General features: G+C 33.9%; 1 protein-coding gene across 4 annotated transcripts in view; it reads right to left on the reverse strand.

Moving 5' to 3' along the window:
• The window catches only part of MFSD8 (major facilitator superfamily domain containing 8), a 43,723-nt gene continuing 16,633 nt past the window's right edge, over window positions 1–27,090 (reverse strand). For 3 of the 4 annotated variants that reach the window (XM_077764989.1, XM_077765130.1, XM_077765201.1), the window contains 9 exons: window positions 25,541–25,781; window positions 24,559–24,672; window positions 20,745–20,889; window positions 19,998–20,053; window positions 16,359–16,467; window positions 13,657–13,791; window positions 10,454–10,557; window positions 10,117–10,364; window positions 1–3,963 (listed from right to left, as the gene is read on the reverse strand). In XM_077764989.1, the coding sequence (XP_077621115.1) occupies window positions 3,757–3,963; window positions 10,117–10,364; window positions 10,454–10,557; window positions 13,657–13,791; window positions 16,359–16,467; window positions 19,998–20,053; window positions 20,745–20,889; window positions 24,559–24,672; window positions 25,541–25,781 (1,359 nt within the window). In that variant the 3' untranslated portion in view covers window positions 1–3,756. The remainder of the gene's footprint in view (window positions 3,964–10,116; window positions 10,365–10,453; window positions 10,558–13,656; window positions 13,792–16,358; window positions 16,468–19,997; window positions 20,054–20,744; window positions 20,890–24,558; window positions 24,673–25,540; window positions 25,782–27,090) is intronic. The other variant, XM_077765059.1, reaches the window with a different exon arrangement.

Raw genomic sequence — 27,090 nt, forward strand, 5'->3', positions numbered from 1 at the left:
TACATACACATAATAATTGTTTATTATAAATGTATATTCACAATGTTAAAATACATTAAATTACAAAAAAGTCTGCAGTAGTCAAAAATGGTACCCAAAATATCCTCTCACAATAAATTAATCTATTCTTGAGCAGATGCAGTTAAGCAGTTTATACTCCCCAAAACAAAAATTACATATGGGTTTATTTCACTTTATGCAAGATAACTGGAGAAGTTTAAGTGGAGGCAAGTTTAGAAAGGTAACATGGAGATGCTTTGTGAAGCTATAAATCCCTTCAAATATATAAACCATTTTCTTCTTAAGTTTAGGTTTTCAAAAACATATCTTTTCTGAAATGCATAGTCTCCTATTATCCTTTGCAGTTTGTACTCCACTTGTTCCACTCATGACTTTAGCTAGTGATTTTTTTCCTCAAACTTTACCTCCCTGCCCTCTCCTCCACCCCATGTCACTTCCTTATCTTCTTTTGAGCCAAGATGTGTGTTGGTATAATCCCCAAGAAAAGAAAGCATTCTTAATAAAAAGAAAGGTGTTAGTTGTTTCTGCAAGGTTATAGTTTATCTGAATTTTATTCAATATCATAAATCCTTGGAAATTGGGAAACTTCTCTGTCATATATTCTGGCATGGAAATAGTCCATTAGGCTAGGATAACGACCCTAGTCTGTGGGCTTCAAATTATGTTTCTCTAATATTTCTGCTAATAGGAGTCATTGGTATACATACCTTAATTTACTCTAAAATAAGCAATTAATTAACTGTTCTTAAAACTTTTTGGGCTATTTCCCATAATATAAAAAATTTGGTAATTAACTGTGTGGACTCTGAAGACAGACTGTTACTTAGACAAGTCTTTTCTCTGCGCTTCAGTTCCTTTATCTGTAAAATGGGGTCATAACAGCACCTTCACTTTATAAGACTGCTATGAAAACATACATTACACATTGCCTGCAATATGAAAAGAACTCTATAAATGTTTGCTATTATTTTCATCATTACCATTGTTGTTATTACTATCTAAACCAAGGGTGGAGTTTACTCTTTAAGATTAGAAGTTACCCAAAAAATGTAAGACTGAGGAAAGAGCTGCAGAACATCAGAGAAGAGAGATCCCAGGACTTGACCAAATAGAAACCTGGCTATGGCTCTCTCTGATAAGTCTAACTTAAGCAGAGTCTCACTATGAGAGGTGGAAAAGAGTAAAAACAATCTCTAAAATTTAATCATGGGATGATTTCTGTCAAATTAAGCTTTCTACTAGGGCTGAAGAAGTTGGATTTAAGAGTACAGCAAATTTCAACAGCAAAAAATGCCAAACAGTGTGATTTAAAAATGGGCAGAGGAGGGGTACCTGGCTGGCTCAGTAAGTAGAGCATGTAATTCTTGATCTCAGGGTCATGAGTTCAAGCCCCACACTGCGTGTAGAGCTTACTTTAAAAAAAAATTTTTTTAATGGGCAGAGGATCTGAATGGACATTTTTCCAAAGGGCATACATATGGTACATGAAGACAAGTACATGAAAGGATGCTCCACATCACTAATCCACAGGGAAATGGAAGTGAAAACCACAATAAGATGTCATCACCTCACACCAGTTAGAATGGCTATTATCAAAAAGACAAGAAATAAGAAGTGAGAATGTGGAGAAAAAGGAACCCTTGTGCCTTGTTGGTGAGAATGTAAATTGGTGCAGCTACTGTGGAAAACAGAATGGAGGTTTCTCAAAAATTAACAACCACCATATAATGTGGCAATCCCCCTTATGGGTATATATCCAAAGGAGACAAAGCCAGGATTTCAAAGAGATATGTGCACTCTCATGTTCACTGCAGCATTATTCACAAACTCCATGATATGGAAACAACCTAGATGTCCATTAATGGATGAATAAAGATGTATATACGTGTTGGAATATTATTCAGCTACTAGAAATATGGAGAAATAAGGAGAAATTAGAAGCAGAGAGTAGGATGGTGGTTGACAGGGGCACTGGGGTAGAGGAAATGAGACACTGGTCAGAGGACAAACTTCCTGTTATAAGATGACTAAGTTCTGGGGATCTGTTATACAGCATGGTGATCACAATTAGTAATACTGTATTATACACTTAAAAGTTGTTAAGAGAGTAGATGTTAAATGTTCTCACCACAAAAAAAAAAAATAATAATTATGTGATAGGATGGAGGTGTTACTTAATGCTATCGTGGTAATCATTTTGCTGTATATAAGTTTATCAAATCACGTTGAACTTACACAATGTTGTATGTTAATTATATCTCAATAAAGCTGTAAAAACAAACAAACAAAAGATCCAGGGAGAAGATATCCATTTGCAAGCCAAGGAGTGACCTCAGAACAAACTAACACTGCTGACAATCTTGGTCTTAGACTTCTAGCCTCCAGAACTGTGAGAAATAAATAAATAAATTTCTGTTGTTCAAGCCAAAAAACAAACAAAACAAAAACCCACAAGAATACAACAAACATAGTATAAAGTGCAGATTACAGTGTTTACTTACTTGTTCACTTTCAGATTTGAAAATAGAACTTAGAGTAGAAAACATTTGGAAAAATATTTAGAAATATTTTTGCATATTTTGGTAATTATTAATTATCCATATACATAATTCTATATTAGTTCTTTTTATCGGCATTCAACTTATGTAGAGGTAGAAATGTACACATAGAGAGTATGATTTAGCCAACTTCAAGTAAAATCAGTAAACTGTTAGATTAAAGCAATTTTACCTCAAATATTTATTAGCCTAACTAGATTAGGGCTGTCATGGCCCATTCAAATTTAAAATTCTGCAGTTTGGAATAGTTACAGAGACATAGCTTGAAAACTGCTATGTCTTCCCTGCCACCACTGAGAGATGGGAAAAGTAAATAAATTAAATAATTTAATTAAATAATTAAAGTGATAGTTTTTCTCCAGAATTTAAGGGAGTTGAAAAATGACAGTATTTTAAAAAACAGTTGGCTACTCAGTATATGTATAAAGTAATATATCTGGCTTATGATTCTGAAGTGAATTATTTATTAGTACTTGAAAGAAAAAAACAATTAGTCCTACTAAAGGTAATGAAATCCATCTTGATATCTTAATCTTTATTGCTCAAATATTAGCATTATTTGTACTTTCCTATTAACTTAGGGAACCAAAATAGGTCAGAAGGTATAGAATTAAAAATAATGACTTCTAGAAGGTAAGGTAGGATGGCAGGCATGGTAAATGGAAAATTTTATGATTTGTGTTGCATAAGGAAATTTGATAATAGAAGCTGCATTTTTTAAATAAATAAAAAGTAGGTATCTTCAAAGATAGGAACCTCTATTTAGGTAAATAATTTCTATAATTTCATTTTTAGTAATTCATACAGAACTCTCCTTACCGTTTCACTACATAAATATTTTCTCATTATTTTAATGACACCTCTGCGGTTTGAATTAAGAGCACAACTTCATATTTATAAACCACTGTCCATTCACTCATGAGTTCATGCAACCGCTAAAGAGCTATTATATGAAGAATATTTTTTGAAATATGGAAATTATGAACCAGAGTGTTTTTATATATTACTGTTCATATTTATACATAGAATTCCCTGTATTATTCAATATATATTCTTGTTATTCAAAATACACAATATTTGTAGCCTGACTTTTGGAAATTGACTTATAGCAATGGTCTTGCAGAGTCCTGGAAGAACAAGCCCCATACAAGTACCTTCCATCACAGTGTTAGTTAGGTTACTCTTGAATCCTTCCATGCCTTACAGAAAAAGCAACAAGTCTTTTGTAAACCACACCCAGTAGCATTATGGTAAGCGCCACTATTCCACAGACAAGGCTGAATGCCCATCGCGGACCCCAGGAAGTATACACTTGGGTGATGAACACAGGTCCAAGAATCCGTGCTGCACTTCCAGAAGCTGTTAACCAGCCCATGTACACACCCTGTGGTGGAGAGAGAGAATAAGACTGAGATTTATAGGTTTAATTACTTTAAAAATAAGGATGAAAGTACTATTACCAAACTATGATAAACTTACAAGAATCACCTTCTCCATCTTTTATTTTAAATTAAGTATAAAATTCCTCTCTATAATTACAGCAAATAATGAACAGTATACTTATTTGATTAGTCAGTTTAAGAAAAATAAAAGTACTCAACACTCAAAAAACAAATAATCCAGTGAATAAATGGGCTAAAGACATGAACAGATACTTCTCCAAAGAAGACATCCAGATGACCAACTGACGTATGAAATAATGGTCAACATCACTTATCATCACGGAAATACAAATCAAAACCACAATGAGATACCACCTCACACCCGTCAGAATAGCTAACATTAACAACTCAGACAACAGATGTTGGCGAGGATACGGAGAAAGTGCAGCCACTCTGGAAAACAGTATGGAGGTTCCTCAAAAAATTAAAACTAGAACTACCCTATGACCTGGCAATTGCACTACTAGGTATTTATCCAAGGGACACAGGTATGTTGTTTCAAAGGGACACATGCACCCCAATGTTTATAGCAGCACTATCAACAATAGCCAAAGTATGGAAAGAGCCCAAATGTCCATCGATGGATAAATGGATAAAGAAGATGTGGTATATATAGATACAATGGAATATTACTCGGCAATCAAAAAGAATGAAACCTTGCCATTTGCAACCACGTGGATGGAACTAGAGGGTATCATGCTAAGCAAAACTCATCAGAGAAAGACAAATATCATATGACTTCACTCATATGAGGACTTTAAGATATAAAACATATGAACATAAGGGAAGCAAAAACAATATAAAAACATGGAGGGGGACAAAAACCTAAGAGTCTCTTAAATATGGAGAACAGACAGAGGGTTGCTGGAGGGGTTATGGGAGGGAGGATGGGCTAAATGGGTAAGGGACATTAAGGAATCTACCCCTGAAATCACTATTGCACTATATGCTAACTAACTTGGATATAAATTTTAAAAATTAAATAAAATTTTTAAAAGAAAAATAAAAGTAGTATAAACAGATAAACAATGTCTAATGTCTATTAAAGCTGTGGGAACAATTTAATTTTTTAATCTACCCTTTATGGCTAACATTTATTTTATACTTACTATATTCCAAACACTGTGCTAGGTGCTTTACATATATTGTTTCCAATATACACAAATTTCTGCAATTGGTATTATCCTCATTTAACAAATGTGAAAGCTGAAGCTTAGAAAATTCAAGTAACTTATCCAACATATTTAAAGGCATGTTTGGCTGAATCCACTATAACACTTTCCACTATACCATAATGTCACTCTTCCGAAACTGTACTCCAAACTATAACCCATACAATCTACCCAAGAACGTACAGCTCAGCAGTACTTTTAATATCCCCAAATTGAAAACACCTTAACCATCCATCAATGGTGGATTAAGTAAATAAATTATGATGTATTTAATGAATGGAATGCTAATCAGTTACTTAAAAGAATAAGGTCCTATATAGAGTAAGATCTTATAACGAGAACATCTATATGCATTGACATGGAAAGAAGATTATGGCTATTAAGTAAAATACTCCAAGATGCGAAAAATATATATATTATGTACATGAGATAGAATGTACTGTTTAATTTTTTTTTAAAGGCATGAGTGCATTGCAAAATTTGTATGGAACTAGAAAAGACCCCAAATAGCCAATGTCATGATGAAAAAGAAAAGCAAAGTGGAGGCATCAGAATTCCAGACTTCAAGTTGTATCTATTACAAAACTGTAATCATCAAGACAATATGGTACTAGCACAAAAACAGACATGTAGATCAATGGAAAAGAATAGAGAACCTAGATATGGACCCACAAATGTATGGCCAACTAAACTTTGACAAAGCGGGAAAGAATATCCAATGGAAAAAAGACAGACTCTTCAATAAATGGTGTTGAGAAAACTGGATAGTGACATGCAGAAAAATGCAAACTAGACCAGATTCTTGCGCCATACACAAAAATAAATTCAAAATGGATGAAAGACCTAAATGTGAGATAGGAAACAACCAAAATCCTAGAGGAGAAAACAGGCAGCAATCTCTTTGACATCGGCCATAGAAACTTCTTACTGACACATCTCCAGAGGCAAGGGAAGCAAAAGCAAAAATGAACTTTTGGGACTTCATCAAGATAAAAAGCTTCTGCACAGTGAAGGAAACAATCAACTAAACTAAAAGACAACCAACAGAATGGGAGAAGATATTTGCAAATGACATACTGGAAAAAGGACTAGAATCCAAAATCTGTAAAGAACTTATTAAACTCAATACCCAAAAAACAAATAATCCAGTGAAAAAATAGGCAAAGACATCAACAAGCATTTCTCCAAAGAAGTTGTACAAATGGCTAAGAGACACATGAAAAGATGCTCAACATCACTCATCCTCAGAGAAACACACATCAAAACCATAATGAGATACCACCTCAGACGTGCCAGAAAGGCTAAAATTAATAACTCAGGTAACAACAGATGTTGGCAAGGATGCGGAGAAAGGGGGATCCCTCTCACACTTACACTGTTGGTGGGAATGCAAACTGGGTTAGCCACTTTGGAGAACAATATGGACGTTCTCATAAAGTTAAAAATAATACTACCCTATGCACAACCAGCAATTGTACTACTAGGTATTTATTGAAAGGATACAAAAATGCTGATTTGAAGGAGCAGATGCACCCCAATGTTTATGTAGCAGTATCAACCATAGGCAAATTATGGAAAGAACCCAAATATCTGTTGACTCATGAATGGATAAAGAAGATGTGGTATATATATATGCATATATATATGTATGTACATATATGTGTATGTATGTATATATGTGTATGTGTATATATATATATAAAAACACACACACACACAAATGGAATATTACTCACCCATCAAAAAAGAATGAAATCTTGCCTTTTGCAACAATGTGGATAGAACTAGAATGTATTATGTGAAATGATTTAAGTTAGTTAGAGAAAGACAAATACCATATGATTTCACTCATATGTGGAATTTAAGAAACAAAACAGATGAGGGGCGCCTGGGTGGCTTAGTATGTTAAGCATCCAACTGTCATGATCTCACAGTTCATTAAGATTGAATTCCACAATGGACTCCATGCTGATAGCACGAAGTCTGCTTGGGATTCTCTCTCTTGCTCTCTCTATGCCCCTCCCCCACCCTCTCCCTAGAATAAATAAACTAAAAAAAAAAAAAGAAACAAAACAGATGAATACTGGGGAAGGGAAAGAAAAATAAAATAAGATAAAAACAGAGAGATAGATAAACCATTAAGAGACTTAACTATAGAGAACAAACTCAGGGTTGCTGGAGGGAGGCAGCTGTGGGGGTGGGGATAGGCTAATAGGAGATGGGCATTAAGGAGGGCACCTGTGATAAGCCTGGGTGTTATATGTAAGTGATGAATCACTAAATTCTACTTCTGAAATCAACACTATACTATATGTTAACTACTTGAATTTAAATAAAAACCTGGAAGAAAAAAATAATAAATACGTGTAATATAAAAAAACATTTTCATAATTTTAGCTCACTAATTGTTATCATTGATATTTAACACTCATTTATAAATAACTAAATACTACACACTAATAAATGTCTTCCAGTTAAAAAAAAGGAACGAGTCTACATATACTTGAATAGGTATAGAAAAATGTCTTGAGGCATACAAATGAAATAAACAGGGGTTGACTTTAGTGTGTTGAAGCTAAGGGGAGTCTTCGTTTTCTAGTATACACATTTCAAACTATTTGAATTTTTTACAACTATCACACATTGCTTTTGTTATGTGCTTTTATTCTTTGTTTTGAAAATACAGTTTTATGGACTGAAAGACTCAGAAAGTAACAAATGTTTTACCTACTATTATAGCTTAAAAACACAGTGTTAAAATTTTTCTTATCTCTTTGCCTTATTTCAATAGAAATATTAATTTCTGCCCTGAAAATGTAATACTATCAGTGAAAATTTTATTTTATTTTTTCGTTTTTGTCTTTCAAAAAAAAAAAATTTAATGTTTGTTTGCTTTTGAAGAAGAGACATAGAGCATAAGCAGGGGAGGGTCAGAGAGAGAGACACAGAATTCGAAGGAGGCTCCATGCTCTAAGCTGTCATTACAGAGCCTGACGTGGGACTCGAACTCACAAGCTTTGAGATTACAACCTAGGGTGCCTGTGTGGCTCAGTTGGTTAAGCATCTGGCTTTGGCTCAGGTCATGATCTCCTGGATCTCAAGTTCGAGCCCCACATCGGGCTCTGTGCTGACAGCTCAGAGCCTGGAGCCTGCTACAGATTGTTTCCCTTTCTCTCTGCCCCTCCCCTGCTTGCCCTCTGTCTCTCTTTCTCTCTCTCTCAAAAATAAACCTTAAAAAAAATTTTTTTAAAAAAGAGAGATTATGAACTGAGCCAAAGTTAGAGACAATTAGACTGAGCCACCCTGGCACCCCTATCAGTGTAATTTTTATTTATTTATTATTTTTAATTTTTTTTAAATGTTTTCTTTATTTCTGAGAGAGAGAGAGACCGTATGAGCAGGGGAGGGTCAGAGAGAGAGGGAGACACAGAATCTGAAGCATGGTCCAGGCTCTGAGCTGTCAGCACAGCCTGATGCGGGGCTCGAACCCACAAACCGTCAAATCATGACCTGAGCTGAAGTCAGTCGCTTAACCGACTGAGCCACCCAGGTGCCCCAACAGCGTAATTTTTAAAGAGGAAAGTAATATTTTCATTTTGTGACCATTTAAATAACTTCTACTAAAAAGAAGCGTTAGAAGTAAACCCTGGAAATAACCTAAATGTACTATAATTGGAAAATGAATAAATGATGGTACACACATAAAATGGAATACGATGTCTGTTAAAGAAAACTAAATGTCATGGGACAATTATTTACAATATATTGCTATATATATTTTTTAAAGAAGATTATAAAATAGTAACGTGGTGCCTGGGTGGCTCAGTCGGTTAAGCGCCCAACTTCAGCTCAGGTCATTTTCTCACAGCTTGTGAGTTCAAGCCCCATGTTGGGTTCTATGCTGACAGCTCATAGCCTGAAGCCTGCCTCCAATTCTGTGTCTCCCCCTCTCTGCCTCTTCCCCGTTCACAGTCTCTCAAAAATAAACAAACATTAAAAAAAATTTTAAATAGTAACAATGATGTAATCCTATTTTGTGTTAAACACCCACACACATAGATAAAAGATTGAAAGTATAATTTCACCAAAATATTGTCTCTGATAGTTTTCTCCATTTGGACTCTATATTTTTTCTCATTTTTATATAATGAATATGAAAATTCTTTTTTTTAATTTAAATTTGTTTTATTGTTTTATTTATTTCTGAGAAAGAGACAGCGTGAGCAGGGGAGGGTCAGAGAGAGAGGGAGACACAGAATCTGAAACAGGCTCCAGGCTCTGAGCTGGCCGTCAGCACAGAGCCCAACACGGGGCTCAAACCCATGAACCGTGAGATCATGACCTGAGCCAAAGTCGGACGTTTAACTGACTGAGCCACCCAGGCGCCCCTGAAAATTCTTATAATAAAAACTAATTTTAGATGAGCACTGAGTTTTATGTGGAAACTAATTTGACAATAAACTATTTGTAAAAAAAAAAATAAAAACTAATTTTAAATTATACATAGCTGCTATACATGTTTAAGACTGCTGTGTTTTCCTCTCTTAGTAATTGTCCCTAGAACCATATGAAATTAAGCCTAGATCCACACTGTCTATCATTTTTGGTTTCCTAACTTTTGCCTAGTTTAACAATGAGTTTCAGAAATTTATGCTTCAGATATATTTTTTCTCTGAAAAGGATTTTGAGCTCACAATCTTGAATTCAAAACACTTTTGAGCTCTGAGTTAGAGTCCTCTTTGTTAAATCTCAGCTCACTAAGTCCTAAAACTACTTTACAAAAGTTGTGTTTTTTTTTTAGTTTAAAGTGCTGAATATGATAAAAATCCACCAAATCACCTTGTGTAAAAATAGAGAATAGTAGCAAAAAATGTACTTACAATTATACTTCATGTGATTACGATATCAGGATAACTTGCTCACCTGAGGTTTTGGTCCCAGAATTTTTGAATACAACGTATAGGACATAACATTGCAGGATGGATAGCCTACTCCGATTAGCACAGCTGCTGTGAGGAACTGGGCCAGATGGATCATGGGGGTGTAGAAGCACCAGGCTTGTTCAATTGGGCAACCAGTGGGTCCTTCATTGTGATCTTCTCTTGAAGACTTCCAAAGAGTAATAATAATTTCCCCAAATGTGATATTAGGGATTGAATTATTATGTAAATCTGTAAAAACAAAATTAGTACAGTACATTACTTGTTAATTTTAGATGGATTAACAGGGGGTAACATTATAGAAATAAGTATGGCTATACCTTCCCACTGTATTTTGGGAAACTGATTTCCCCAAGGTAAGAAGATAAAGAAGCCAACCCATATAACGATGAGTCCTCCCAGTAGAATTGCACGCTCACCAATCCTGTTAAAGAACAGAAACTCTGTAATTAAAAAAGAAAACATTATTACATAGTTTTATTACTTTTATATTTTATAAACTATGATATAATATCTTAATGCTTTTAGTCATATACCAATTAATATGAATGCTAAATATAATTTTTCACTAAAAGGAACCTGTTGATTTCAGATCTGGCACAGAAAATGTGTAAGATGAGTCTGGATATTTTTTCATAGCAAAGAACACAGAAGCTATCAGTGGCTACTAGGTACTTTTAGCCAATAGTAAAGGTACTCTGGCCAATTTGGCGTTTGGCCAAAATGCAACAGTGTGAACAACAGAAATAATAACAATGGATTAAAACACACAAAAATGTTAAAATCTATGAATTAATATTATATGAAAATAAAATACTCTTGGTTAGTTTTGAATGAAAATATCAACATTTTTCAATTATCTATTAATATATTAATGGATCTAGAAATGATCAATGGTCACTAACATTATAAAGAGATAAACAAAATGTAACATTTCTCCCAATATAAGTACATATTACCACTTATAAAGTATATTCTTGTCAAAAAATTTAACTTACATTTCATCAAACTTCTAGATATAAGTGCCAATATTTGAGAAATATAGTAAACATGGAAAAATGTTAACACCACCACCACCACTACCATAGGAATTCAATTAGCAAGACTCAAAATGTGAGAAATTATAAAGCATACACCCTGATTTCTTCAATTTGTAAGGAAAAAAGAGAGAGATGGAAAACCTATAGATAAAGAGACTTAAGAAACTTAAGAGCCTTGTGGCACCTGGGTGGCTCAGTTGGTTAAGCATCTGACTTCAACTCAGGTCATGATCTCATAGTCGTGGGTTTGAGCCCTGCTTTGGGCTCTGTGCTGACAGCTCAGAGCCTGGAGCCTGCTTTGGATTCTGTGTCTCCCTCTCTCTCTGCTCCTACCCCACTCATGCTCTGTCTCTCTCTCTCTCAAAAATAAAAATAAACATTAAAAAATAATTAAGAAAAAAAAAGAAACACAAGAGCCTGAATCAAAGCTGTGAAACAAAATAAAACAAAACAAAATAAATTTTAAAAATATTTAAAATAGGGGAGAAAACTTGAATACTGCCTGGATATTTGAGGATATTTAGAAATCACTGTTAACATTTTTAGATGTGATAATGTTGTCATCATTGGCTTTTAGAAATACATACTATTTATGGAAGATATGAAATGATATATGGGATTGGCTTCAAAATAATTTATGTATGGGGGTAGGGAGTGTGGAGTAGGTAGAAGTATAAATAAATCACAACTATTCAAGGATTCATAATTATTGAAGCTGGGTAATAGATATTAGAAATTTAGTACATGATCCTATCTACATCTTTGTATATGTTAGAAATTTTCCATAGTAAAAAATGAAATAAACAAACACAACCAGGGGCGCCTCGGTGGCTCAGTTGGTTAAGCGTCCGACTTCGACTCAGGTCATGATCTCACGGTTTGTGGGTTCGAGCCTCACGTCTGGCTCTGTGCTGACAGCCAGCTCAGAGCCGTGATCCTGTTTCAGATTCTGTATCTTCCTCGCTCTCTGTCCCTTCCCTGCTCATGCTGTCTCTCTCTCTCTCTCTCAGAAATAAATAAAAATTTTTTAATTAAAAAAAAAAGACCAAAGAGTTCCTAAAACAAAATAAACCCAAACACCTCCCATCACCTTCAGAATACCTACAAGGCTTTTCACATCATTCCGATCTGATCTTCTTCCATTGCCTTTTCTTTCCTGCTCTGGCCAAACTTGCCTTCCTGCTTGCTCCTTAAACACACAAAGCTCAGTCTTCTGGAGAAAGAGAGTTCCAGGCCCCTGCATGACTGTTTTCTGACTTTGTTGAGGTCACTGCTTGTATGTAACTTCCTCAAACACGCCTTCGTAGAGCAGTCAGTCAAAATAACACTGCCACTCTCTCTTCCAACCCTGCCCTTGCTACTCTCTATTCTCATCCTCTGCTCCATTCTTCTTCACAGTACTTACCATTACTTGACTTCATATTTTTGTTTATTGGTTTTCCTTCCCAATAGAACACAAACTCTTTGAAGGTATGGACTGGAAAATCTGTAAGAATGCCTATCAGCAGGACTGCTCTATTTCCATAGCAAGAGGTAATGCATTTACTATTATTTAATTTTGAATATAAATCTATGCCTATGTCTATATCTATGTCTTAACCTTCTACTTGGTTTTATAAGCATAGGAATCTTCATAGTATCCCCCATTGCACCTAACCCGACACAACGAATCAAGATTTGTTAATTGATTTTGGAACATTATAAAATTCTAAAGTATTATTAAAATATTGTAAGAATATTAAATTGTTAGAACTGTCTAAATTTATCAACTAATGTCTCATCTCAGACTACATGAATGAACTTAATTTTATACAAGCACTTCCCCCAAAGTGTGTTCTTTATACTTATAGTTTTACAAAATACTTCTTTAAGACAATGTTCTATGGTCAAAGTTACAAATAACTTTGTACAATAACTATATTATGCTACATAATATATTTGTCATTATAATATTATATATACGTACTGAAGATTTGAAAGTTTTAGAGGAAAGAAGTTTGGTAATTTTAAGCAGAATTTTCCAGACTTAATCATTAAATCCTTTCTGTTGCATAACATATATTACCATCCAGCAGAACAAAGTTTTATAAAATACACTTTTAGAAATACTTTAAATAAAATATAGTATGCAAAAGATACATTAGAAGACAATTCACTTTGCAAAATATCTTGCTTTACCAAAGACTTTACCAAAGGTTTAGTAATATATACTCCCTCAATAAACTTTAAATCTGTTTGCAAACATTCAAGGACTGAAACTTATAGATAATGAGAGAAAACCTTTATTATTTTATTTTACTAATACATTTGTTTACATTGTTAGCTTTCAATGGGAGATCAGGTAAGAAAGGTGTGAAGCCTTGTAGGTATTCTGAAGGTGATGTGAGGTGTTGAGTTAGTTTCATGTTTCACTTTTTAAAAAAGACTTTTTTAAGAGCCTATTTTAAAATTGACTGAAACAAAATCAAAGACACATAACTTACTTCTTAGAAAGTAATTTAATCCCCATGAGAATAATAATTGCCTCAACTCCAAGAGCAGCAAGTATTATTCCACCATATAATACAGCTTGTTCTCGAGTCCAGGCATACATATCCATTGTTAATGGAGTAACGATGCTAAGAAAAACAAATTATTATTATTAATTTAAATCAGAGTCATTATAAAAGTGAAATAGAAGTTTTAATAATGATACTGACATATTCAAGAACTTGCATCTCTTTTAGTAATGATACCAGCTCTCTATATAAATTTTTTTAAACATATTTAACTATTACACGCACAACCTAAGTTCAATTGTATTTTTATTTACTAATATTTAATTATATAGGTAATATATCACATTGCAGAAACTCTAAAAGACAGGAAAAGAAACAAACCAACCATAATTCCTACTATTCTAACTAATCATGGTTAAATCTGGTTTAAAATGGTTTCTTTCTTATTTCATTGAAGTAAGTAATAAAATAATAGTAGTAATGTTAATATTATTATTAGAAGTTTGTTGAATTTTTTTCTTTCTCAGTCTCTTTTATCTCTATCTTTGAATGTATATATCTCTCTTCCTATCTCTGAATGTTTCTCTTCTTTTATATAACTATCTGTCCCCTTCCTTGCCAACTTTCTTTTCCTACTTTTTATCTCCTCTTAACTGGTACAAAATGGAATTGGAATATATTTAAAATACTCATTCTTTAAGAAAAAAGGAACATCACTATTTTAAATTTTAAAATCAGCTGATGTGGAAAATGGTTTGGTGATTTCTAAATAACTTATACAGAATTACCAGATCACCCAGCAAATCCACTTCTGGGTATATAACTAAAAGAACTGAAAGCAGGGACTTAAACAGATAGCTGTACACCAATGTTCATCACAGCAGCATAGCATTATTCACAACAGGCCAAAGAAGGAAATAACCCAAATGTCCATCAATAGATGAATGGATAAATGAAATTGGTATATACATACAATGGAATATTTTTATTAAAATAAAAATAAATAATAATGAAACCATTAAAGGTATGGCATTCAAATACATGCTATAACATGGATGAACATTTTATTTTATTTTATTTTTAAATGTTTTATTTATTTCTAGGAGAGAGAGAGAGACAGCGTGAGCAGGGGAAGGTCAGAGAGAGAGGGAGTCACAGACCAAAACAGGCTCCAGGCTCTGAGCTGGCAGTCAGCACAGAGCCCGACGCGGGGCCCGAACCCACGAACTGCGAGATCATGACCTAAGCGAAAGTCGGACGCTTAACCGACTAAGCCACCCAGGCACCCCGGATGAACATTTTAAAAAGTCATGCTAAGTGAAATAAGCGAGGCACAAAGGACAAGAGGATATGTGTTGTATGATTCCATTTATATGAGGTACCTAGATTGGAGAAAATAGAATAAAGGCTCCCATGAGCTGGGTGAGGGGAATGGGGACTTACTGTTTAATGGGTATAGAGCTTCTGTTTGGAAGGATGAAGAGATTCTGGAAATGGATAGTGGTTATGGCTGTACAACATTTGTGAATATACTCAATGCCACTAAAGTGTAGGATAAAAAATAGTTAAAATGATATATTTTATGTTATGTGTATTTTGCCACAATTTTTTAAAGTGCCCAAAAAAATCAAATGAACTGAAACGTTCACATATTTCAATAATTTAAAAAATAAAAATTAGAAAGTTAAAAATCAAGCCAATCTACATGTACTGTTATAAAAATGTTACAATGTATTGACCAAAGAATAAACCAAATTTTCAAATAATAATGTCACAAAGTCTGTGTTGATTTAATAGACACACATACACATACTAGTACATGCTAGTACTTACACATGTAAGTATAACTAGTACTAACAGTTGTATAGAAAAAATATTTGAAAAATTATACACGAAGTATTAGCAGTGGTTACTTCCAAGGAAAGGAGTGGATGTGGAAATACAGTTGTAGTGTTTATCATATTTACACCAAGAATATATTATTTTTATAACATAATGGAAAGGCATTTTAAAAATAAAAAAGCCACATGATAACTAAAGGTCAACAAAGCCTATACAAGGCAGAAATACATCATACTAGTTTTTTTCAGGATCAGATCTTAAATGGAGTTAACACTGCCCGACTGAGCTCCATAGATATAGAGTTATATAGCTTAAAGTTAATTTACTCATGGCACTAAAGTTTTATAACTATATTTATCATAAAACTCCAAGAAAGGGAGGAAAGACTAGCGAAACAAATTCCTTTATAAGAAAAACAAAGTAATGGGGCACCTGGGTGGCTCAGGGTTAAGCAACCAACTTCGGCTCAGGTCATGATCTCACAGTTTGTGGGTTCGAGCCCCGCATTGGGCTCTGTGCTGACAGCTCAGAGCCTGGAGCCTGCTTCAGATTCTGTGTCTCCCTCTCTCTTTGACCCTCCCTTACTCACACTGTCTCTCTCTCTCTCTCTCTCTCAGAAATAAATAAAACATTTTTTTAAAAAAAGAAAAATAAAGTAAGATTATAGACAGAAAACTAACTATATTCAGGTTAAAAGCATAAAATTTATGTATATTTTTTACATCATGACAATAAGTATGCCTACTATAAAGTTTCTGAGAACATCAATAAGCCTATTAATGTTTCATTAAGAAATATAGGTGATTTACATAATATGATTTAGATGAAGACAGAATAAAACTTACGTTTCAAAAAGGGCAAAGATAAATAGGACCACAAAAAACAGTACATTGCTGGCCACAACAGCAACTTGATCAATATTTCCTTGGGGAAACTGAACTTCATCTGCACCTGCTATAGCAAACAGGAGAAAAATTATATTACTTAAACATCTAATTTTTCTTATGACACTAAAATAATGTTGAAACTATATATAGCAAATTCTGTGACTAAATATTTAAAATCACTTTTAGGCTTCTAAGTGGTTTAAAAGTAACAATTTATACCACAGAAGTAATTTATAAATGGCTTTTAAAAGTAAAGTGAATTTTCTTCCTAGGAGATGTACTTCAATTCTGTCAACTATAAGAAATACTCAGATTTTCTATTTTCTGTCTCTTAACCCCAAATAGGTATATATTTTATAAAATTCTATAAAATGATCTCATACCACATATATTTGCTTTAAATTTCCAAGTTTTTTTCTATTTTACATAAATCTTAAATTTATAAGGATTTTTTAAAGACCTCAAATAATTTATTAAATCAGTTCTGTGATTCTCTTCAGTGGATATGTATTTTGAATTTCAATGTTAGTGAAATTAGTATGAGTAAATATCCTTATATGTTATTACACAGCTTAAAAAATCCTTATATTATCATTTATATTTTTGTAAAGTAATATATTTTGCAAATAACCACCCAGATTTGATGGTGGTTTTATAAATTAGGAGTAAATGAATGCATTAACTTATCTTAAAGTATGTATTAAGCTACATACTCAATATTAGCTATTCCTTATATGACTGAGAAGTATGAAACCAAATACATCTGCTTATATGCATTTGTCCTGCTATTTTATAATTTACCCACTTATTCAGAGTAAACCAAATAAGTAATTCAAGAATGTTTTCATTTTATGCTATCTTTAAGTGTATGTGTAGCACCAGTAGGGGGCAAGGGGCTACTTTCCCAAGATGCAGTAAGTTGCTAAAATTTTTTCATAATAGTGCTTCCCTTTATATCTTAGGATTCCTGACAAGGAATTTCTCCTCCAATAATAAATGAGACTTGGAAATAGTCTGCTATATTTGGGGACAATTAAGCATCCTGAACACTCAACACAGTATGACCTCCCTTTCTTGCACAAAGAAAACTGGTCTCCTTTGTCCAGATCCTTTTCCAAGATAGACTCTGGTCCCTGTGGACCTTATATTATTTTGGACAAACCTCTCTGATTCTCAAGTACCACTTTGAACCCAGTCTTTACTCCTTTGAATTAAAAAGCAACATTGCCCCAAGTTAGACTGGAGTTTGCATCATTAGTTTCCTGCAGCCTCTACCCAGTGTTGGCTTCAGTGGAAAAGCTCAGAAATGTTGCATCCTAGACTCTGAGGATTGACTGGGTATCCAAATTATAAATATTTTAGGAAAAGACAATACTAATATATCAATTCAAAGACTATGTAATTAGCAATTATGATCCTATCCAATGATAACATTTTCACAACAGGGAAAAAGCAGAAACATTTTTATTTAATTTTTTTACTGAAATTTAAAACCTTTTTTATTTCAGAAATAATTTTGAAGTGCTTAGAAATCTTATGAAAGAAAATAGATCTGGTCTTTCTAAACTCTGCTTTGTGCTTTAGGGCAGTGTTTTACAATAGAACTCTGACATGGTGGAAATGTTTTTTCTTTGTGCTGTCCAATACAGTTAGCCACTAGCCACACAGAACCATAATTAAACATTTACAGTGTCGGTTGTGTGACTGAGGAATTTTTTCAATGTAATTTAGTTTAATTTAAATTTAAATAGCCAAATGTGGCTGACAGCTACCATATTAGACAGTGCAGTTCTAGATCTTTGATACTTGGTGTGGTTCTTAGACCAGTAGCAGCATCAGCTCCCATGATAGCTTACTATAAACGTAGATTCTCAGAATCTCACTAGGTTTGCCAGATTTAGCAAATAAAAATACAGGATACTCAGTTAAGTTTGAATTTGTGATATCATAACTAATTATGTTCCATGCAATATTTACAATTTAAATATAAGAATTGTTCCATGAAGTATTTGAGGCATATCTATACTAAAAGATTATTTGTTCTTTATCTGAAATCCAACATTACCCAACTGGGACATATTTATACTAAAAAATTATTCAAATTCTCCTGGGCATCCTGTATTTTATCTGGTGCCTTTGGATAGCACAGGTGCTTTTGAAGCACATTAAATTCAGTGAAGTCCTAATCGATAGTGCTATCCCCTTCCAACTTCTGAAAGATTTTGCTTCTTATGTATCTTCCTTTTCTCAACACCTCAAACCCACCCTCCTTTACTTGCTCATTCCTTTTACCTGATAGGTCCTTTAAGTTAGCACCCTAGTTTTCACCTTAGGGGAAAAAAAGTGGCTTATACCCTACACTGGCACTTGCTCATCATTCTTTCTTTTCTTTCATTTTTTATTTTGAAAAATATCAAATATATATTCAGCCCCTATATTCAACAATATTTTGTCACACTTGATGCGTCTACCCCTTGTTTACTTTTTTCTCTCACTCTCTGTTTGTTGTGGTGGTGTTTTTCAGTGGCTTACTCTAAATTTGTATCTCTAGCTTTGATTTCTAAGGCCAAAATTACAAATGCCTCTGGCATTTTCTAGTTGTGCTAGTGTAGCATTATATTTAGCTTGATTCAAACTGAAATCATTTTCTCTGTTCAGCCAATGTCCTTTCCTAAATTCTTGTTCTCTCCCATTCTTTCACTTAATCTAGACTCAAAACCTGACAGACATTTTCAACAACTCCCTCTATTCCTTAAATATTCCCTATCTAATCTGTCAAGAATCTTAATTTTTTTTTCTTCAAAAACTCACATCTCTGTCTTCTCCATTCTTATTTGCTGCCCTAGTTCAGGTCTTCATACATCTAGTTTAATCTCATATGAAATCTTAGTGTCATACTTTTTTTTTTCCAAAAACTTACTAACACTCTTCACCACTCTGCTCTCCATCCTACTTTCAACTTTATCTTCCACTAGTTTTACTGTAAAGATTAAATAAAATGGCTATAGAAGACACTATGTCTTTTTCACATCTTTACAAACTCCTTAAAGGCAAGAATTGAGTTGCAATCTTTTACACAGAGGGCGACACTCCCCATGGAGGACATAATTAGTACTTAAATATGATTTTACTTAGGAAGATATACCTACTGACCAGATTGGTTACTTACTTCTAAGTCAGAGAAAGATCTAAGGGATGATAATGTATATTTGTAGAGTATACCAAAAGAATAAAAATATAGAAGAGAAATCTATTTCCATGATTATGCGAGCAAAGAAATGCTTGAAACAGAAAGATACATTTGGTAGAAATGTCACAGAAATCATTCCAAAGAACTGGAAGGTTTCAGAATATTGGCTCTTTGCGAAGAATATGAAGTGATTTTCAGCAATGGTTTTAACCTTGCCAGTTATGAACACCAAATAACTGATCTGGGCATGTCTTTTGAAAAAATTATCATTTTAGGTAACTTTTAACTTCAAAGATCCTCCCCCAATCACCCATTGTACTGTCCTCACAAGTAAAATACAAAGCAGACAGAATAATCAGAAATACTTTGATAATGTTATAGTAATTTAATCAAAAGGCTGATAGTACCTTCTTCAAAATTAACACTTTTACACTGTCGTCCTGAGTCATCCACACGATGTTCTCTTAAAAAGAAAAACATAAATATTGTATCCATGAAAAACTTACTATAATAGATAGATGGCTTTAATTTATTAATAGCCTTCTATTTTTTCACATTCTGATATAGTTTCTTTTACAGACTTCTAAGTAATGAATTTATTACCAATAAGGTATAACCATTAAAAGATACAAGTTACAATTCTTATTATACTACCGTATAACATGAAGAATAATATTCAATTCATTCAAAAGCATACATGATCTACCTTAATAAATATTTGAAGTTTTCCAGTGATTTTAAACATTTGTTGTAAACGTTTTTGGGGCCTTGAATAAAGCACTCCAAAGAAATATAAAACTTTTATATAAATAAAAGATAAGGTATAAGTAACTTTTGTATTTAAGGTTGATACCAATCATTAATCTACTTAAAACTGTGCTTCTGTATCACTCCTATATTTAGAAACCTGTAGTTAGTAAATAAAGACAAACCTTGAACCTTCAAAGACTTTATAATCTAGTCTCATTTATCAGATTGTCTATTATTTAAGCTAAAAGTAGTACATGCGTTAGCTGATAAAAAAAAACATGAACACAACTATAGACATCAAAAACCAAATAAAGACTTCATATGAATAATTATCTTCCAATAATGATCATGCTTATTTAATTTCACAATCTACAAAAGTAATTTTATCATTTCTATCTGATTACCTTAATAGAGTAAGGATCAGAATAATATTTAAAACTCCCAGGAATGCTCCAAGTAAAACTGGTGCTGTGTACATATTTATCTGCAGCTTAATGATATCCCATGTCACGCCCTTTTCTCCAATGAGTGCAAAACAAGTCTGAAAAACTTAATAAAATAAAATGTATACAGATAAATTATTAAGTGGGAGGCAAGGGCAAAAAAAAATTTGAGAGACATTTACTACAAAATTGGAAGCAACTTTATGGAATCATCCATCTACATCACACATCTCAATAGAGGTAAGGGGACAAAATATTTACTCTTTTTCCATATAAAACATAAATATTCATACAGTACATAAAAGATATACAATTGATCTGTTGAGATTAGGGAAAAAAAACATCTAAAAAAGCTCTTTGGTGGGACAATAATGAGAAAAAGGTTGAGAAACACTGATATACATACATTCGCAAGGTAGTATATATAAAGTAATTTGTCAGTATCTTCCTTTTTAAAAAACATCTCAACAGAAAATTTAAATTATCCAATTTCTTCCATTAAAAAATTACAATTTCATTATAAGAAATAGAATGTCATATTTTAAGTCAATATTTCAAATTATCACTCTGTATATGGTATTTAAATCATATATATTTTTAAATTTGGATCTATGGCAAAAATCAATCTTTGTGGAAGAGAACTAGTTTGCTTTCCTGATTTAGATTCTATATCTGGCTCTTCCAATAATTTACAAGTAAACTTAAGGTAAGGATGAAGTAAGATATTACACATAAAACACTTAGAACAGCGTCTAGCACATAGTAAACTTTCAATAAATGCTAGTGGTGTTAATGTGCTTATTACAGGAAAGGTCATTTAATCTTTTCAAGGCCTACATTTACTCATCTAAAAATAATACAAAATATTTAAATAATATAAAATCTTTAAAATACTTTTTCTTTTTGACTATTTCTTTTATTCTCAGGTTGAAAATGTGACAAATTAATGAACAAGGTGATATAAATTTTAGTACTGGTTTTTTTTTTTTCTAACTTCCTGTCTGTCTTTGAAATAGCTGATACTGTCTCTAAACCTCTATATTCTTGGCTCTGAAATAAAGTGGGTTGAGCTAAATAATTTCTTAAGCCATCCCTGGTTCTAAAATGCTATGAGATCTATTACATGCCTTTACCTCTTTTATTTTATCATTATTTAATTTTCAAAATACTTCTTATTTACTAAGAACCTAAGTCTATACCAGGTACTGTGCTAGATACTGAGGGTAGAGTGGCAAATGAAAAGACCCATACTATGTCCTCATATATTTTATAATACGGCAATAGATGCAATTATTCTACATTTGTACTTATACTCCAAAATATTAAACTGGAATATTAGATTTTGGTGAAAGATAAATTGGATTCTCTTTTGCAGAGCTTTTTCTTGGTTATCTAAAAGAAAGTAATGGAGTGGTGCCTGGGTGGCTTAGTTGGTTGGGCATCTGATGTCGGCTCAGGCCATGATCCTGTGGTTTGTGGGTTTGAGCCTCACGTCAGGATCTGTGCTGACAGCTCAGAGCCTGGCGCTTGCTTTGGATTCTGTGTCTCCCTCTTCCTCTACCCCTCCCCCATTTGTGCTCTATGTCTCTCTCTCAGGAATAAACATTTAAAAAAATGTTTAAAAAAAATAATGGAGGGACGCCTCGGTGGCTCAGTTGGTTAAGCGTCTGACTTTGGCTCAGGTCATGATCTCATGGTTCGTGGGTTCAAGCCCCGCATCAGGCTCGGTGCTGATGGCTAGCTTAGAGCCTAGAGCCTGTTTCAGATTCTGTACCTCCCTCTCTCTCTGACCCTCCCCTTCTCACGCTCTCTCTCTCTCTCAGAAATAAATTTAAAAAAATAAAAAAATTTAAAAATTTTAAAAAATAACAATGGAAACGGGTGAGGGTAGGATATTAATGATAAAGTAAATGGAAATGGACTCAAAGAGATGGTATTCATAACTGTAATATTCAAAGCACGAACCAATTATATGATTTTTCAATGTTTTTCTTTCTTAATTTTTTTAAAGGCTTATCTATTTATTTTTGAGAGAGATAGAAAGGTGGAGGGAAAGGCAAAGAGAGAGGGATAGAGAATCTCAAGCTGGCTCTGCACTGTCAGCACAGAGCCTGATGTGGGGCTCCAACTCACAAACCATGAGATCATGACCTAAGCTGAAACCATGAGTTGGACGCTTAACCAACTGAGCCATGCAGGTGACCCTTCAATGTTTTTTAGGCATAAAAATTACTAATTTATCTAATCAGGAAAAACTTGTCTTAGGGAAGGATTAAGTTTTATTGTTTTACACTCAGCTAAAGGATGGACACTTTGAATAACAGTCTTTAAGTAGTCTTTCTAAGATTCTTCAAACCTCAGAATAGTCTGAAAAGTATGGGCAAAGAGCAAAAGGGTAAAGAACATTCTATAACTTTCCTCAAATCCTTTAGTCAAAAGAATTTTGTTTCTGGGGTGTCTGGGTGTTTCAGTTGGTTAAGTGTCCAACTCTTCAAAAATTTTTCAAAGTTTATTTATTTTGTGAGAGAAACAGCACAAGCAGGGGAGAGACAGAGACGGAGCAAGAGAGAGAGTATCCCAAGCAGGCTCTGCATTGTCAGCACAGAGCCCACTTTGGGGCTCTAACTCACCAACCATGAGATCATGACCCGAGCCAAAATCAAGAGCTGAAATCAAGAGTCAGACATTTAAGGACTGAGCTATCCAGGCACCCCTAGCGTCAAACTTTTGATTTCAGCTCAGCTCATGATCTCACAGCCATGGGATGGAGCCCCACATTGGGCTCTGCACTGAGCACAGAGACTACCTGATTCTCTTTCCCTCTCTCTCTGCCCCTCTTCCACTTGCACAGATGTACATACAGGTACACTTTCTCTCCAAAAATAAAAATTTAAAAAATTTTAAAAATAATTTGTTTCTAACAAACAAGATAAAAAGCTAAGTATAATGGAGATGTCAAGCTAAATGATTATTTCACAGAACATACACTAAGGAGTCAGACAGAGTTAGGTTTGAATCTCATATTTCCCATTTGTTATCTGGCTGACCTTGAATAACTTACTTAGACTCTCTATGCTTTGGTGTCCTAATTAGTCCTAGTAAAATGGGACTAATATTATTTACTTTAGAGAACATTTGTTAACACATATAAAGAGCCTAGAGGCACCTGGGTGGCTCAGTCGGTTAAGCATCCAACTTTGGCTCAGGTCATGATCTCATGGTTCGTGGGTTCGAGCCCCGCATCAGGGTCTGTGCTGACAGCTCAGAGCCTGGAACTTGCTTCAGATTCTGTGTCACCCTCTCTCTCTGACCCTCCCCTTCTCACATTGTCTCTCTCTCTCTCTCAAAAATAAATAAACATTAGGGGCGCCTGGGTGGCTTAGTCGGTTAAGCATCCGACTTTCGCTTAGGTCATGATCTTGCGGTTCGTGGGTTCGAGCCCCGCGTCGGGCTCTGTGCTGACTGCCAGCTCAGAGCCTGGAGCCTGTTTCAGTCTGTGACTCCCTCTCTCTCTGACCCTCCCCTGCTCACGCTGTCTCTCTCTCTCTCCTAGAAATAAATAAAACATTAAAAAAATTTTTTTTTGAAAAAAATAAATAAACATTAAAAAAATTAAAAAAAAAAAAAAGAGCCTAGCCTCCTGCTGAATCAAAAATATTAGCTTCCTTACCTTTCCTTTTAGCTATAAGGTTTTATACTTGGATTCCATTTAACATTTGAACCTCAAAAGTTCTCCCAATTCAAAATCAAGTAAAGACAAGTGAAAAATACCTACCTGGACCTAGAATAAAACCTAATGCTTGACATGCACTTGTGTTTGCCATGGAACTTATTCTTTCCTGAAGGGAAGTAGCACCAGCGATGTATGATCTAACAACTGCTACATTTCCTAAGACATAATAATCCAAAGGCAAAGAAAATATTCTTCAGTTTATAAAATTCAACTTAATTTGGCTTCATATAGAACAAAAATATTAATCTTTAGTATAGTCACAATTTCTTCTTTCTGATCATACAAAGCATATACATTGAGCAAATGTATCAATTAGTGGAAAATCTTGCTTTAGTAACATGAAAACACAACGAAAGATCTGAATAAATGAAAAAGTGGCATTACAGAAATGTTAAACTTTTTTCCTTATTAAATATGGAGAAAGCACTGAGTAAATTGCAAACTACTGATTGTTACAATTATTTTTAAAACAAAGACATCACAAACTCTGCATGCTTAAATGTAATATAAGAAATAGAAAAAGATCCACTAACAATTTGACTCAAAAAAATTTGTTAAAAAAATGTATTGAGCTCTTATTATGTTCAAGAGACTCTGCAAGAAAGAGGCCACAGAATATTATAGGAAGTCATAAATTATCTCTAATTATAAAAAGTTTACTATCTGGTTTGTGATAAAGGATGAAAACAGAGCAAAACAGTAGTTAAGCAAGTGCCACAGACATGCTGGAGACAGGAAAGATCTGTTAAGGGGTAGGGTAACCTAAGAATGCTTTATGGAAGATGTGGAACTTGAACTGAATCTTGAAGGATGAAGAATGATGGGAACAGAATAGAGAAACCACAGGTAATGGGAATATCATGACAAAGGCCAAAATGATGGGGAAGATATTTGTCTATTTGCAATGAGAGAACTATATGTTGAGTTGTGAGATATGAGATTGAGAGGGGGTGACACCAGGTAAGAGAGGATTCATTCAGGGTGAATGTGAATCTGAACAGCCAAACACATACATACTTATTACCTGCTCCAATTCCCACCAAACCACGAGCAACCAACATGTAGTATTTATTATGAGAAGCTGGAACGTGGACATATGCATAGAGGCAGTTAGCCGCGACCGAAATGAAGATGGAGACAATAAGAGGTTCTTTTCTTGGTCTATAATTAGACCACAAACCAAATACAGGTGAAGCTACCATTTGGCCAAGACTAAATGAAGCAATAACCCAGCCCAAAAAACTTGCATCAGCTGTCTGGTCAATCTGCAGAAAAAAGTACAATGCTTTAAGAAATGTTATCCAAGAAAAGTAGACTTAAGCACATTTTCTGACCATGCAACATTTCCTATTTAAGTAAATAAAAACAATAATTCTAACATATAAGTTTTGTAGCCCTATTACGTACATTAAGGGATTCAAACTTCTGACAGTACAATTAAATGTGCTACCAATTCACTATACACTAAAAACAATACTTGGGAAGCTTCATCTTTTAGAATGATTATAGGAATTTTTGGTTCATAAAAGTCTTGTTAAAAAATAATCACATTATATGTATAAAACAATATCATCACAAAAGTAAAATGCCATTCTTTAATTCTTGTAAAGTAAATACAATTATTTAGACTTATGCTATCCCATAAGGTAAATAGCCATTAGCACTGTAAATTTTTTTTTAAACTGGGCACAATAGTCAAATGCTTAAAGAAGAGAATAAAAGCACAAAAGCTCAAAGACAATTCTCTCAATAAATCTATTATTAATTCTTCTTTTCAACATGAACGACTCAGGGTTCTACCACTGAAAGAGGGTTTATGTATCATGATAAATGTTGAGGAGAGAACCAAATGATTAAATTGGAAAATGAAATTCTTTCAAAAACTAGAAAATTTTAGCTTACAAAGGGGCTATGGAATAAATTAACAGATTAAAAAATATATATATGGTAGGCTATATAATTTGGAAACATAAGAACCATTAAATTTTTGGAAATTAGGGGCGCCTGGGTGGCTCAGTTTGTTTAGCTTCTGATTTCAGCTAGGGTCATGATCTCGCAGTCTCTGAGTTTGAGCCCCGCGTTGGGCTCTGTGCTGAATGCTCAGAGCCTGGAGCCTGCTTCAGATTCTGTGTCTCCCTCTCTCTCTGCCCCTCTCCTCCTTGTGCTCTTGTCTCTCTCTCAAAAATAAACATTTAAAAAAATTTAAATTTTTAGGAAATAAGATTAAACATATAAAGTGGTAGAACAACTTAAGGACAACCACAGCCTTTTCTTTTTTAAAAATACTTTAAATAGTTTAAAATCAGGGCGCCTGGGTGGCTCAGTCGGTTAAGCGTCCATCTCGGCTCAGGTCATGATCTCATAGTTCGTGGGTTTGAGCTCTGTGTCGGGCTCTGTGCTGACAGCTAGCTCAGAGCCTGGAGCGTGTTTCAGATTCTGTGTCTCCCTCTCTCTCTGACCCTCCTCTGCTCATGCTGTCTCTCTCTCTCTCCGAAATAAATAAAAACATTTAAAAAATTTAAATAGTTTAAAATGAAAATATTTAGGTATATTTTCTTGTGGGGAATGAGAAAT

The sequence above is a fragment of the Crocuta crocuta genome, unplaced genomic scaffold, assembly GCF_008692635.1.
Source record: "Crocuta crocuta isolate KB4526 unplaced genomic scaffold, BGI_CrCroc_1.0 scaffold120, whole genome shotgun sequence".
NCBI lineage: Eukaryota > Metazoa > Chordata > Mammalia > Carnivora > Hyaenidae > Crocuta > Crocuta crocuta.